The 14,213-nt window shown below is 35.6% G+C and overlaps 1 protein-coding gene across 1 annotated transcript in view; it reads left to right on the top strand.

Annotated features, from left to right (window-relative positions):
* Positions 1 to 14,213, top strand: part of DNAJC1 (DnaJ heat shock protein family (Hsp40) member C1) — a 165,183-nt gene that overhangs the window by 141,110 nt on the left and 9,860 nt on the right. The window contains exon 13 of the mRNA XM_039705591.1: positions 8,869 to 8,988. Within this exon, the coding sequence (XP_039561525.1) occupies positions 8,869 to 8,988 (120 nt within the window). The remainder of the gene's footprint in view (positions 1 to 8,868; positions 8,989 to 14,213) is intronic.

The raw sequence follows: 14,213 nt of genomic DNA, 5'->3' as shown, positions 1-14,213 counted from the left end.
TGCTTCTCTTTCAAGTCTCTGTTTGCCACATTTTCTGTAAGATGACAGATTAATACTGTTTTTCAAGTATCTGCAACTTTCTGAATATAGTCATAAATTTAAAAAATGTAATTCTCCTTCTCTTCCTCTGATTTTTGTCTGTGACAGATTTATACCGTTTTTCAAGTATCTGCAACTTTCTGAATATAGTAATACATTTTTTAAATGTAATTCTCTTCTTCCTCCCCCAATTTTTTGTCTGCTTTTTGAAAACAAATTCTTCAGTCTTAAGGTATGGCTTATTTCAAATCTAGGAATATCCTGGCAGCACCAAATAATATTGCTGAAGTTGGTGGTGGGAGAATCTCTTATTCATTACAGCTTCCTGCTGAGGTTAAGTAAGATACATGTTAATATATATATATAGAGAGAGAGAGAGAAAGAGAGAGAGAGACAAATCTTAGGAATGACAGCTGAATAGTAATTAGTTTTTGACCTGCATTAGATGTGAAGTGTACTTCTGAATAAATACTTCAGTTGTTGTTTCTGAATAGGTGGCAACTCATTTTGTTTTCCCAAAAATATATGGGATCTGTTGTATTGGCATTATATGTTTATGGACATACTTGCATTTTGGTTTGTAATATGCTTCAACTCTCAGAGTTGAATTTGGATTTTGGTTTTTTTGGATGTGGGGATTGGTTTTTTGGTTTTGTTTGTTTCAGTGCTTACAGATCATCTGTTGACGTGCAGTTAGGATGTGTTAGCGTATAGCTTGAAGATAAAACAAAATTGTCAAAATTTTGAATAATTACTATGGTAGCCAGAGGAGGAATCACAAATATAACCATTTTCCTGGGATTAAGTTATTCTTGTCTCAGACTAAAAAGTGAAAATAGCTGCTTTGGGGGGTCAGTTTGGTGAGGAGCTTCAAAAAGGGAAAGGATTATGCAAATCCAGAATAAGATAAGCCCCAGAAAAAAAAATACAACTTTTTTTTTTTCCCCCCAAGAAATAGAGAAAGGAATGCTATCAAGGATTTAGATGAAATACTGGGTGATCAAAATATAAAGCAGTTTCTAGAAGATGCTAGGGCCAAAAGTCCTTTTCACCCATGTTTGTTACAAGAAAGTTTTAGAGACTTTGACATCATGTATTGAAGACAAGTGAGAAGGGAATGTTTTAGATTGAAGTGTTCATCTGAGGATGATAAATAACAAATTGCTTGGAACAATGGTCTTTACCATTCGTTGACCTGAAAATAACTCTAATATCAAATCCATTTAATACTGCTGTTAATATTTTAGCAATTACTTAAATGAGCCTTGAAATGAAAGATAGAAATAGGATACCAATTTTTGAGCTTGCTTGAGGATTCTGGGAAGTACAGACTGGTTAGCATGAATTCCATACTGGGTAATTTTTTGAAGTTATGAAATGAATGGTACTATTAGGAGTGCCAATTTAAAAATAATAGTAAGAAGTCAGTGTGAATTTAAAGAAAAGTTATGCCTTACTATTAGAGCTTTACAATGCACTTGGAATTTATAAAGGTTTTGACAGGTTCTGTCAGCAAGACTTCTTACAGTTACAAAGTAATGTTAAGATGGAAAGGAAAATCTTTAGAGTAATGCTTGTCAAGAACAGGAAACAGATACATTTTTGTTATTGCAAAATGTCACTAGAGGAGTTTTGTATAAATCTGCAAGGATCTGTTCAGTGCTGGAAATTATCTACAGTGCAGTGAATTGCAAGGGGTAACAGAGTGATTCAGGGCTCCACTAATAGAAATGTCTGTGAAATCCTCATGCTCAAACAGGCAAGGTCTAAAAAATCTCTCCGAGGGGTACTATCTTTTCCTGTGGACTCACTTCAGGTGTGGGTTTAGAAAGTAAATGGTTTCCTGGTAGTGGGGGTTTTGGTGGGTTTCATTATTTAATGTGGGGTTTTTTTCCTTCTCCCTCCTCTATTATATCTGAAGCTGTAGAGCACAGCAGAAATATATGGGACAGAGAAATGAAAAGACCGCAGGGTATGGTAAGAAGTGAGAAACTGAATGTGTAGAAAGTCAACTTATGGTGTTGGTTTAGAGCAAATATGGGATGACAAGAGTGGACAACTTCATCATTGGCAATGATCCATTTTTAAGCAAAATGGATTCAACTTCATGGTTAGGAAGTCATTAATCCATACTGGGGACAGCTGTCAGGAAGGAAAGAATCTCTGTCCTAAAACATTTGTTTCTGCATGTGGTAGGGACTGAGGCTCAGTTCTGAGACCGAGGCAGACGAAACTTTGTGCTTCTGTTCCGAAGTTCTCGCTCTTCTCTAAGAGATGTTGTCTACTTATGTATATTGTTTAATATTTTAATGCTTTTAATGCCAAAGGCATTCCTGTTTGAGGAATAGTATAAACAAAAAATGGTTATGATTAGGTTATTATTTTGACAACTTTATAAGAAAAGACAGTTACTTATATCTTCATGTTTACATGTAATTGCTTTGAAAAAATCTAAAATTAATGATCTTTTAAACCTCTGTAATATATTGTTTAAGATTAAATTATTTAAGTTACTGGGACCAGAGGATGTGCAACACAGAGTTCAAAGAAAATTTAAGGATTAAATAATTCAAGTAACTGTTTATATTCGTGGGTGCCTAGGGACTGAAATGGCAAAGGTGTCATTCTGCATATTTATTAAGTTGTCAGTGGAATTCAGGAGCCTTTAGAGGCCTGTACTTTCAACAACAACTCTTTAGCGAAAACTAACAAAAAAACTGATACAAAGAGAAGAATTCGTGAGCATCAGGTAAATATGACCTGCAGGGAGTCCTGAACATTGCTTCTATAATGGGAAGTCCTGCCTTAAACCCTTTGTGCTTCATAGAAAGATTAACAAATATGCAGGGAGGTGATCTGATTGATAGTGTCTGCTTGATTTTCCAGAAGGGTTTAACAAGGCTCGTATGTTTCTACGGAAAGAAAACCATCATGGAATAAGAAAAAGGCTATTTCCCAGGCAAATAATTAATTAAAAGATGGGAAATGGAGGGTAGAAATAAATACCTCTTTCAATAGAGCAAGGTTAGCAGTGCAGTTTGGCTGAATTTCTGCTAGGAATTTTGCTGTTAAATGTATTCATATAGTGAAGATGGTAATATGGTAAAAAGATGATTCTTGAGGTGAGAGAGTTTGTCAGTGGTCATATTGTGTGGAACAGTGAACATGAGAGCAAACACTGAAGAACTGCAGAGTGATCTTAGGAGTTTGACTGCTTCGGCAACAAAGCAGCAGAAAAGTTTCCCAGTATATAAACACAAAGTGATGCAAAGATTGATACAGTGGATGACTTCTAAACTTCATGCACAAGATGATGAGCTCTGAGCTGATCTTGATCCCTGAGGAGTTATCAGTGCTGGTTTCATTGAGAATGTCAGCTCAGGACCATGCCAAAGCTAATGCAAATTTTTATAAATTATTAAGAAAATAATAGAGAGCAAAACAGAAGAATCCTTATTCCACTGTTAATTTATGATTAATCCTGCTCTGTGCAGTTTGGTACCTCATTTCAAAGAGGTTGGTTACAATGGAATTGCAGGTGGTTTAGAACAAGGTATACTGGGAAGTATTATGTGTAACATGGCTTTACAGCTGAGTAGATCAGAACTCTCTAGCCAGAAAGAGAAAACTTACAGAGGAATACTCTTGAGAGGTGTTTTGAATAAATTTGTAAGTGACATGGAGGGCAGTAGATGCAGACTATTTGGAGGTGACTCTCTGAAAGCCAAGAGTCAGATGTCATCAAAGCTAGTGGTAGCCAGGTTCAAACACAAAATAAGCTGAGTTCTTGTTTAGTGAGTAGCAGATATGTGCAGCTCCTCAGGAACATGATGTTGCAAATCCAGAAAGTTTACATAGTTTCACGGGAAACTGGAAAAACCCGAAAAACAAGATTAATTGAAATAAATCTAAATAGATAAAATATATCGGGCTAGAGAAATTGCTTGAGATGAAAATAATTGGAGTTGGGAGAATATTAGGGGGATGGTAGGTAACCTGTATGCTTGTCTTCGTCCAGCTCCTGTATGTGCATATGGTCCCTGTTTTTTCAGAGCAGGGTGGGACTGAAAAGAATGAATGATAAACATAATCTTTCTTGTTATCACAGAGTTTGCTGCTGCTGCACTCCCTGAGCACAAATGATGTGCTTACTGACCTGCTCTGACCATTGCTCTGAAACAGCATAGCTGTCTTTGTTTTTGTTGGCTCACCTAATAAAAACAGTACTAGTGAGAGTTGGATGTGAGTAAGAGCTTTGAAGGACCAAAGGGTTATATATGAACATGTGGCTTTGAATATGATGAGTTCAGATTATTAATACCCTCTAGCTGATCTTGAGAGCTTCACAACAGATCTTTAGAGCTGAAGCAAGACCCTTTGTGTTCAGCAACAGCAAAATCACAATGCCAAATGTGTATAGACTAAATAAAGCTAGACTGACTTCTTGTAGGTAAAGCAAGAAATTATAACAATGTAGAAGATTATTGTAATAAAAATAAGACATTATGAGCAAAAAATTAAATAGGAAAACTTTCACGTTCTGTTCCTTAGTTACTGCACCAAAACACCACCATCTTGTAGGTTAAATGTTTTCTGATTTGCAGAATTGTCCACAGTTTTACTAGGACCCTTGGTCTAAAAATGTTTGTACAGGTATTTTTAAACAGATGCTGCCACATACTTTATTTGCAAGATCATGGACTAGATGTGCTCCAAATCAGTGAATCACCAAAATTAAATGAAGTGTAGCACAAAGTTCTAAATAGATTGAAACATTTTACAAAATATATAAAATATATAAATACATATATATAAAATATATAAATACGTATATAAAATACAGCAGTGATTTTAATTATACTCTGTGTGTGTATACATATACATATACATATATATATATATATAAAAAATTATACAGAATATACGGTATATTGATGACAGGAAGAAATTATCTAAAGCTAAAGTTTAATCCAGAAAAATAAAATTATTTCAATGTCAAGGTACTGTAAATTACTCTGAAAGTTTCCTTAAAAACTCTAAAATACCAACCACTTTCCCATTTTATCAATAAAAACATATATAGTTTTATACTTATTAACAGGATTAAATGAGTCAGACTTATCTTGACAAGAAATGCTTTGTTGTCTAAAAACTTGCTTTTAATGTAATTGAAAATAGTGTTGCTCATATTTTAAAAAATCCTAATTGTGTAAAGCTGTCATGCTGAAAGAGGTGGGATGGAATTGCCAAGTGCAGATGCCCATGTAAGAGTGATGCTGAACAATAAACCGCATTCATATTTCTTTTCTATAGAAAGTGCATGGTGCTTTGGGTGAACTAATCCCTCAATATTGCCAGCTATGTACGATAAATCATGCTTAAGGATTATTATTTATGGGAATGCTATGAATTTTTTGTATCTACACTTGTAGCTTATTTTCATTTTAAAGACTTTAGACCATAACTTCGTACTTTTAATTTTGTATTCAGTATGGGGAATTAATCCCAGAATGGGGCTTTTTGGATGCAAAATCTGAATGCTTGTGTAGTAACAACAGCTGTCCCCTCACCATGTGGTGTCTTCCATTGCTTTACTGTAGAGATGAAATTTGGCCCAGTGTTTCAGTAATATTGGACACACATGGTTTTAGGTGACAAAGCAGTATGTTTATGCATTCATTTGACTCTTGCAGTTACAGTTGGCTACAGATTAGAACAGGGAGAATACATTCACACCATGACCACCCTCGTAGCTGCTTGTAGTACTTGGATCACAGTAGGCGCTGTTGCATCTAAAGACACAATTAACTGTTGCTGAGGAATTGCAAATTCACAAAAGCTCCTTTACAGCTTTTGCTGTTGAGAGCGGATTTTCTGGAAAAAAAAAAACCCAAAACTTTTTCAGAGATTTTCCAAATTTATAAATGTTTTAGATCTTCACATTTTAAATTTATTGTCAGCTTGAAATAAGATTAAGAAGTTGATAGTTTAATGTAGCTAATGAATTTGTGTGCCCTGAATTAGCTGTGTAATTACAGATTTGCAGAATGATTGTAGTTTTGTCCATTATTTAGGAAGATAAACTCAAGAGTTCTGTGATATTTACAAGTGGTTAGTAAAACTGAGCACAAATCAAAGCTTACAAAAAAGTCTGAAAATAAAACTTAGCAGAAAGCTTCCAACATCTGTATATAACTGAAAAGATCATCTTGATTTCCATGTGTAATTGCTTAGATATGCTTTGGATATGGTAAGAAAGACTGGCTGTGAATGTAACTGTGAATCTATTATAAATACCCCACAAACAAACAAATCACCAAGTTTTAGTACAAATTAAATAGAAAATTACAGTAAAGCACATATTAACCCTAATTTTGAGGTATGAAATTTGATTTTTAAACAAAAGGCTTTTAACCAGAACTCTTTAGAAGAATTCATTATTTAAGTTACAGTGATAAAAATTTTTATAAGTAGAACATTCAGCACTGGAAATCTTTCTTTACAAAAATCCCTGAGAAATATTTTAATTTAAAATATCTATATGGAGTATAATGTAATAAAAGTATATAATATATTAACATGTTTAAACCAGTAAAAGTAATAAGGCTGTTTTGCAATGTGGAGATTTTTCTATGTATGTAATTTCTTCTGTAGGCTAGGGTGTAATTGTATAATGCAAGCAATGTATGTGTGAGATCTCTCACATACACACACGTTACTTAAGCATCTTGTGTTTGAATCGTCAGAGATAATTCATTTTATTCTTGTATTAAAAACTATGAATGTTTGAGGCTTTCAGCATTGAATAAAGGACTACATGGATCCAAACCAGGACGATTGATAAAATCCTTGCTACTATTGGCTATTATTTACTGTCTTTTAAGTGGCAGGTTGTATTTATGCCAATTTATCTGCTTCAGGGAACACTCATGATAGCAGAACAAAGTGAATAAAAGTAGTTTGCTTTGCAAATGAATGCAAATGGTGAAGCCTTTCGGGAAGCCCTTTAACGGGAGCAATGCACTTTGATTATGAGTGAAGCTGCCATTTGGACATGGTGAAAAGAGCACGCTTGAACCATTGATTGGGGGAGACAGTAAAAAGTCAGGAAGGGCCCCGTTAAGCTTGCAGTGCAGCGGGCGGATGTCAGTGTGGTTAGAGCACAGTGGGAGAATGACAGGCAGGATTAGTGTCAGGGAGAAGCTTTGCTGTAGTTGTGGAGATGGTCCCTGGGGTCACTCACCTCTGACTGTTGTTCTGTGCTGATGGCTCTGTAATGCAAACCGCTTGATATGTGCCTGTTCATTATCGGAAATGGTGATTAGAAGAGGTATGTCATAAAGAATTCCTTAAAAATAAATAAAATGGCAAACTACTGATGCTAACAAAGATTTGGCTCTGCAGTCTTTGCCAAAGATGCTGCAAACGTCAGAGACCGTTACTGCATTTTGCCTTCTGAGGCAAACACGATTTCATGCCTTAAACTGCTCTAATTGTGTGTTCCTTGCTTTGTTCACTTTTATTTGGCCGTTATGAAGACAGTCATTGTTAACAGCTTGGCATGTAGTTGGAGTAAAACATTTTTATATCTTTTGGTTATTGAGTAGGGGAAGCATCCGGTCTGGTTTTGTGGCATAACTGCATTTTAGGGGGGGGATGGGGGAGGGCTGTTGTTTAATCATCTTGGTGGAATATTAAAGTCAAGAGATTTCATTCCTGGTTCATGCTAGAGTGCTAAAACACAGGATGGTAACAGTGATAAGAAGCTAAGATGACTGTTCTGTTTCATTTAGAGGCTTTTTTAATATGTCAAAATGGAGATATTATCTGTGTCTTTGCTGAAAAAAGATTAGATAGACAATTAAGTAAATGTTTAAAATGTTGTGTCTTAAACTGTTATCGTTGGCATCGTTTTGGTAGGGAAAGACCATTGAGATCATTGACTCTCACCATTAATCCGGCTCTATGAAGACCAAGTGTCACATCCACACATGGTCTTTTAAATACTTCCAGAGATGGCAATTCTACCATTTCCCTTGGCAGCCTGTTACAATGCTCAAAAGCCATTTTGGTGAAGAAACTTTTCCTAATATATAATCTACAGCTCCCTTGGCACAACTCGAGGCCATTTCCTCTTGTCCTAGCTCTTATTACCTGGGAAGGAGGCCTCGCCACAGTTTTCTATCTCAGGCAGTTGTAGAGAACACAAAGGTCTCCTCTGAGCCTCCTTTTCTCCAGGCTAAACATCCCCAGCTCCCTTAGCTGCTCCTCATCAGACTTGTGCTCCAGACCTCTCACTGGCTCATTTCCTTTCTCTGAGCATTCTCCAGCACCTCAATGTCCTTCTTGTAGTGAGGGGCCCAGAACTGAACCCAGAACTCAAGGTGTGGCCTCAGCAGTGCTGTAGAAACATTTTTTGTTGTCTTTTACACCAGTAGTCAGATTAAGTTCTTATTGGACTTGGGCCCACCTAATTTTTGCATAACCCCATAATCTAATAAAAGTATTGTTGAATATTATCTTTATTGCATTTTGTGGTGTTGTGTTATGTATGTTGTATTAAAGTTAATAGAAATTAATTGCCTTAGTCTACATAATAGACAAAGTGCAAATTTTGAGTGTTCAGGATTTTTAGTGTCTTGCTGTTGGTCTCTTGCTTTTATCCACTTTCAGCAACAAGACACGGAGAAGATACCCAGATTTCTTTTTTTTTATTATTTGCTCCATTTGGTTAAAGATTTTTTTTTTGTCCGTATATTGTCCGTATATTACCTTGCAAATAAATGTCCAATATTCCAGTGTAATGAATGTTTTACAAATGTTTTACAGGCACCTGAATGGACAGAGGAGGACCTGAGCCAGCTGACAAGAAGTATGGTTAAGTTCCCAGGGGGGACCCCCGGTCGATGGGAAAAGATTGCTCACGAATTGGGTCGATCAGTGGCAGATGTGAGTGCACTCAGATTTGCATTGTGCAGAGGATGACAAACCAGAACAAGACAGGCAGTGTAGAAGGCAGATATGGGGGCTGACATTGTCTTTTGAGAGAAGCTACAATCCTTTTAGGACCTGGAAGTGAACCATTAACTAACTATGCAAGAAGCAGATGTCAACCAGTATCTCCCTCCACAATTAACAGCTGTAACTGATCAGCTGGATGGGGGATTCTGGTGCTTACGAACTTCAGCTACTGTAACCCAGTAACAGAAAAAACAATGAACTGCAGGTTTTGTAGCAACCTCCTTTCACTGCAAGTGAATGTTTGTGTGACTTGGTTAAAGATTACATCTCTGTTTCAAGCCAGTCCTTAAAAAATGCATATGAGCTAATGGTGTTTTGACAGGTGGTTTCCATTAATTAAGCAGAAATATCTTCACAAATTTTAAAACCATGTAATGTGCATTATACTATTTCAGTGCCTTTTTTCAGTATTATAGTATACTTTCAAATAATATTTTTTAATTAACGTCTTTGTTAATTTATATTTTATAGCATATACCAGATACCAAAGCTTGTACTTACTTTTTTTAAGTGTTATGATCTTAAAAGCCTTAGGGGCTAGGCTGCAAAAGACTTCTCCTTTTCAACCAATAGATCACTAGAACATGTCATAGTGTCTACTGAGGACCATTTGAAAGCCCTTTCTGTTGACCTTATTTTATAGGCTCTGTAGGGGTTAATGAGAATAACATTTAAATCTGTTCATGTACATTTTGAGATTAGATGTTCTTTATTTATCATATTTCAGGAATTATCTTAAATAATGGAAAACAAAGCCACTGACTGCAGTGAAATGTAATAGCCCTCTGGGAGATTTGTGTACTTCTTAAATTTTTTTTTCATTGTTGATATAATCACAAAAATATATTTTGACAACTTTCTTCTAAAGTTTTCATGCACTTATACTGCTCTGATACATATACTAAAAAAATAAGTATTTTGCACTATTCTAATTTTAGAACAATACATTATTTGCAAAATAGTGTATGTAAACAAGAAGTTACCAACCTGCTAATCAAATGAAATTAGGGTTTTTAAGGTTTATTGTGTTCCTACTTGAAGTATTCATACTACTGAACTGACTAAACTGAATAATAGCAATACTAAACTTTAATAATAATAAACTTTATAATAATAATACTACTGAAATTTATTAAAAATATACTACATTTTACTGATCTTAACAGCAAAAATATTACACACATGTTGGTAGTATACAGTGCTCATGGCAAAGAGCTTTTGAGATTGGTTTGGAAAATTTGATTGTCTTGATATGGATAGTATGGACATGTGGAATGGTTCTACATCCATCCATCACAAAACTAGCACTACCCTCAGATTCCCTTTTGCACCCACTGCCTGCTTTATTCCTTGACTTGGGTGTATTAGGAACCCTTTGCATAATGTGTTTGGCCCAGTATTGTACTTGCACACATCCAGTACTGGAAGGAAAAAACCAAAGCTCACTTGTTTCTTCCATTAGATGAGAGGTCCTGAGCAACTTGCTGTTTTGTTTCAGTAGGTAGGAAAGAGAAATTAAAGACGTGATTGTTCTAAGAGCTGTAATTTTCTTGTATGAAAAAAGGAATTTCCAGGATTTTTGTGTGGAGAAAGGTCTGAATGTAATCCTTTTTACTTCTAGTAATCTCATGTAATTGTTCACCACACAAGTTTTTACTTCTCTAAAAATTTTCAACTACTGCTAGTGCTAGGTGACTTTCCTGACACAAACTAATTAGAGTTTCTGCTACTTTTATCATTGCATTACACAGCAATGATAAGAAGTGCAGCAATTTGGTGTTACAAGGAAACAGAAACAAGTATTTTACAAAATGAATGTTTTAAACAAAAGCTTCATGGGAACTTCTTTGGGTCTCAGATTATTACTGAAATGGTGAAACTGAAAACTACTTCAGATATATCCATTCAGTAAGATTTCAGTATTCAATAAGGTGTACAACTTATCCTGTGTATATTTCTTGAAGATAACATAGAATCTGAATTTACAGCAAGGACTCTTATTTTGTTTGGGCATCACCATAATTAAACAAGCAATGTTATGGTAAAGCTGCAGGAGAAGCTTCTGGGTTGTTAACTTTGTGTGCAGTAAAAAAGGTGTTTGCATGTGCAGGCAGCATTTGCTGCCCAAACAGCTGTTCCCTGTGTCTGCAGGGAGCAGGGCAAGGAGAGGAGTTCTGGTGTACAAGGTGCTGCTTTGAAACAGTTTGTGTAGCAAAGGTTGGGAGTGCCTTGCTTACAGCTGGTTTAACAGGAGTCAGGCCAGAGAAGGTTTGAAGTATGTATTATCTAGCAAATGTACTATCTCTTGAAAAAGAAAAACATTCAAGGACGAATTTGAATTTGGTTTTCCAACATTTTCTAGTAAAGGAAATACTTTGTAAGAACTTGAGATTAGTGTCTGCTTCTTTCTTCTCCTGCAAAGCATCAAGAGCAGTAAGGCTTGGTTTTCCTTTCACAGTTAGAGAATCATGATAGAAAGGATTGATAAGGTACAATGTGCTTGCTTCTGAGTGATTTTATACATTCACACCTTATTTAATAGTAGATAGCTAAATAGGTATTCATAAAAATAGCTCACAGTAATCCAGTCCAAAATGCTGTCTCCATTGTTGCTTCTGTCTCCAAGCTTTCTCTCTCAGAAAAAAAAAAAAGTTAGAAAAAATCTCAAAACTTTTTAAAGAATAAACTGAATCCATTCATATATATCAGAAGAGTATCAGTGAAATTCACTCCCTCTAATCATCCCAAAGAAATTGTATCTTAAATTTCTTCTTTTTTTTTTAAAGAAATAAATTTCTACTACATCCAGCTGTGCTTCCACTTGAAATTTTTAGGCAGTGTGAAGCAGTGACTTGAGGAGAGTGTTCTTGGCTTTTTTTAACTTTGCAGCTTCATAGTGTTGTTTTAACTTACTGCATCCTTCGTTTGTGTCTAGTGTTGAGTATTGCACTTAAACATGTGGTTTGATAGAAAGAGTCCAGGTGGGAATAATCAGTTCCTAAAATGTTATCTACAAGGAAAGATTGTGAAAGAATTAATGTTGTTGAACTAAAAAAAAAATTTAAAAATTAACTGAGAATGTAAGTATTCAACTACATAAAAAGAAAACCATAATGTCCATTGTATTGGTCTTACAGGGCAAGAAGTTTTTGCCTCAAATTTAATCAGAGGCTGCAGAGTTAGACACTGAAGGACAAAGAATTACAATGGAGATGATAAAGCAGTGGAATAAGCTGCTGTGGAGTCTCTCTATTTGTGGGCCTTTAAGAACAGGTTACACAAACATCTGCAAGAAACTTCAATACAATGGTTCTGCCTGAGGTTAGGTCCTTCTCTTCATATGGTCTGTGATTACACTAGCAAGTGCAAGCTATCTGGGAGGAAAAGGGGAAGGAAAAACCCTTCCCTACAATTGGAAGCATGTGTGAATTCACTTTTAAAAATGTAGAATTAAAGCCAGATAGTCACCATAGTTGGTCAGTAATCAATGTACATACCTCAGCTTGACTTCCTAAATGCAGTAATTCCTAACAGTGTTCCTTCAGTGTTTTTCTTGTCTAGTACTAGTTGAGTTGGTGTTTCATAGACATTTAGTTTGTTAATTGTTATTTCCCAAGCACAGCCCAAATAATACCCATTATGTGGGTATGTCTACCAGATTACCTGTCCAAACAAGTACCTCCACCTGGTGTGATGCAGGCTGCTGGGAAAGTGGCAGCCAAACTCCAGCAATAAACAGCTACAGCCATGCTGTGGTGCCCCTGAGCTCACTCAGCTCTACTGTTTCTGTTTATGCTGCCTCATATGATACCAGCATAAATATCTTTGCAGCATATTCCTGTGCTTTTCACCTCGGAGCAAGGGTAGTGTGGTACAGACATGCTGGAGGAAGGGTTTCTGCTTTAACTTCTGGCATGGTAAATGTTTGTCTTGTCTCTCTTTGGGAAGACATCTTTTAACAGCCAATGAGTGATCGACCCAAAATAGATGAGGTTAAGTTGTGCTCACTTTATCAGTATGTTTAATTATTTAAATTATTTAAATTGCTAATTGTCACTTCAGTATGTGCATATAGGGAATTTAGCAATCTTTTCCTATAAAGATGGTTTTCAGCTGGCTTAGTATAATGAAATCTTATTGCTTTCACAACGGAAAGCTTCTGCAGCTTTTTAAGTCATTTTTATTGCAATTGGCTGTTATTGTAAATTAGGTTTTCAAGTATTTTGATTATGAAAGGGAAATGGAGTTCAGTTAACTCTAATCAGGATTCCTGCCTGCTGACCTGGTTACCTGTACCACTGCTCTCTGTCATCCTCCAAACATCTGTTCTTTGACCCATTTTCCGTGCTGAATTTGTTGCTCCAGGGTTAGTTCTCATTCCTGTCTGCCAATACTTAAGGAAATAATTGACCTTTTAAAACAAAATAAAAAAGTTATGTTTGAATTTCCTAAGCACTGTGAACAGTCTACAACATAGTATAAATAATGAATGGAGTTGCAATACTATTATTTCTGCAAAAAATGATATTGTTGGATTTGACAAATACTAAGCCTTATGAAGATTTATAGTAATGATTGTCAGCTTTTGCTGAATTCAAAAATTGAGGAAAAGCACTTAGATGTGAAATTATAGAAGTATATTGTGCTTGACAATACCAACCTTTATAGATAAAAAGTTTTAAAAAAATATTTGCTGAAAGGCATAAATTAATTTCAGTAACTACAAAGGACATTCAAATTGTAAAAATAATAGAGGAAGTAAAAACTGTCTGGCATGCCAAACAGACTTTAATGTGATTATTAGGTACAGGTTTTTTAAATTAAAGGCAAAGAGATCTCAGATTTCATACTTGTGAAGTAATATCATTCACTTGTCTTACAGGATTTAAACTGATTCTGTTTGCTCCTGCAGTCACTAATCTCATGCATTTGTGTTGCAAAAACAGACTGATTGGGATTTGCTGCTTGTATAGAAGAACACTGAGGTAGACAGCAAAACAATAGCCAGGTGGCAGACATTCTGAATTACCATGAAACCTGAAAGCATAAGGTTTGGGGGGGTGGGTGCATATTTTGTGATATCTCTTGTATGCCCAGCAACAGTTTCAGCCTGTAAGTCTGACTGTGTGAGTTCATACTCATTGCACTTCGTA

This window comes from Passer montanus, unplaced genomic scaffold, assembly GCF_014805655.1.
Source record: "Passer montanus isolate IOZ18808 unplaced genomic scaffold, ASM1480565v1 scaffold10, whole genome shotgun sequence".
NCBI lineage: Eukaryota > Metazoa > Chordata > Aves > Passeriformes > Passeridae > Passer > Passer montanus.
Note: the sequence above shows the minus strand (reverse complement) of the source record. Positions and strands in the feature narration are given on the sequence as shown.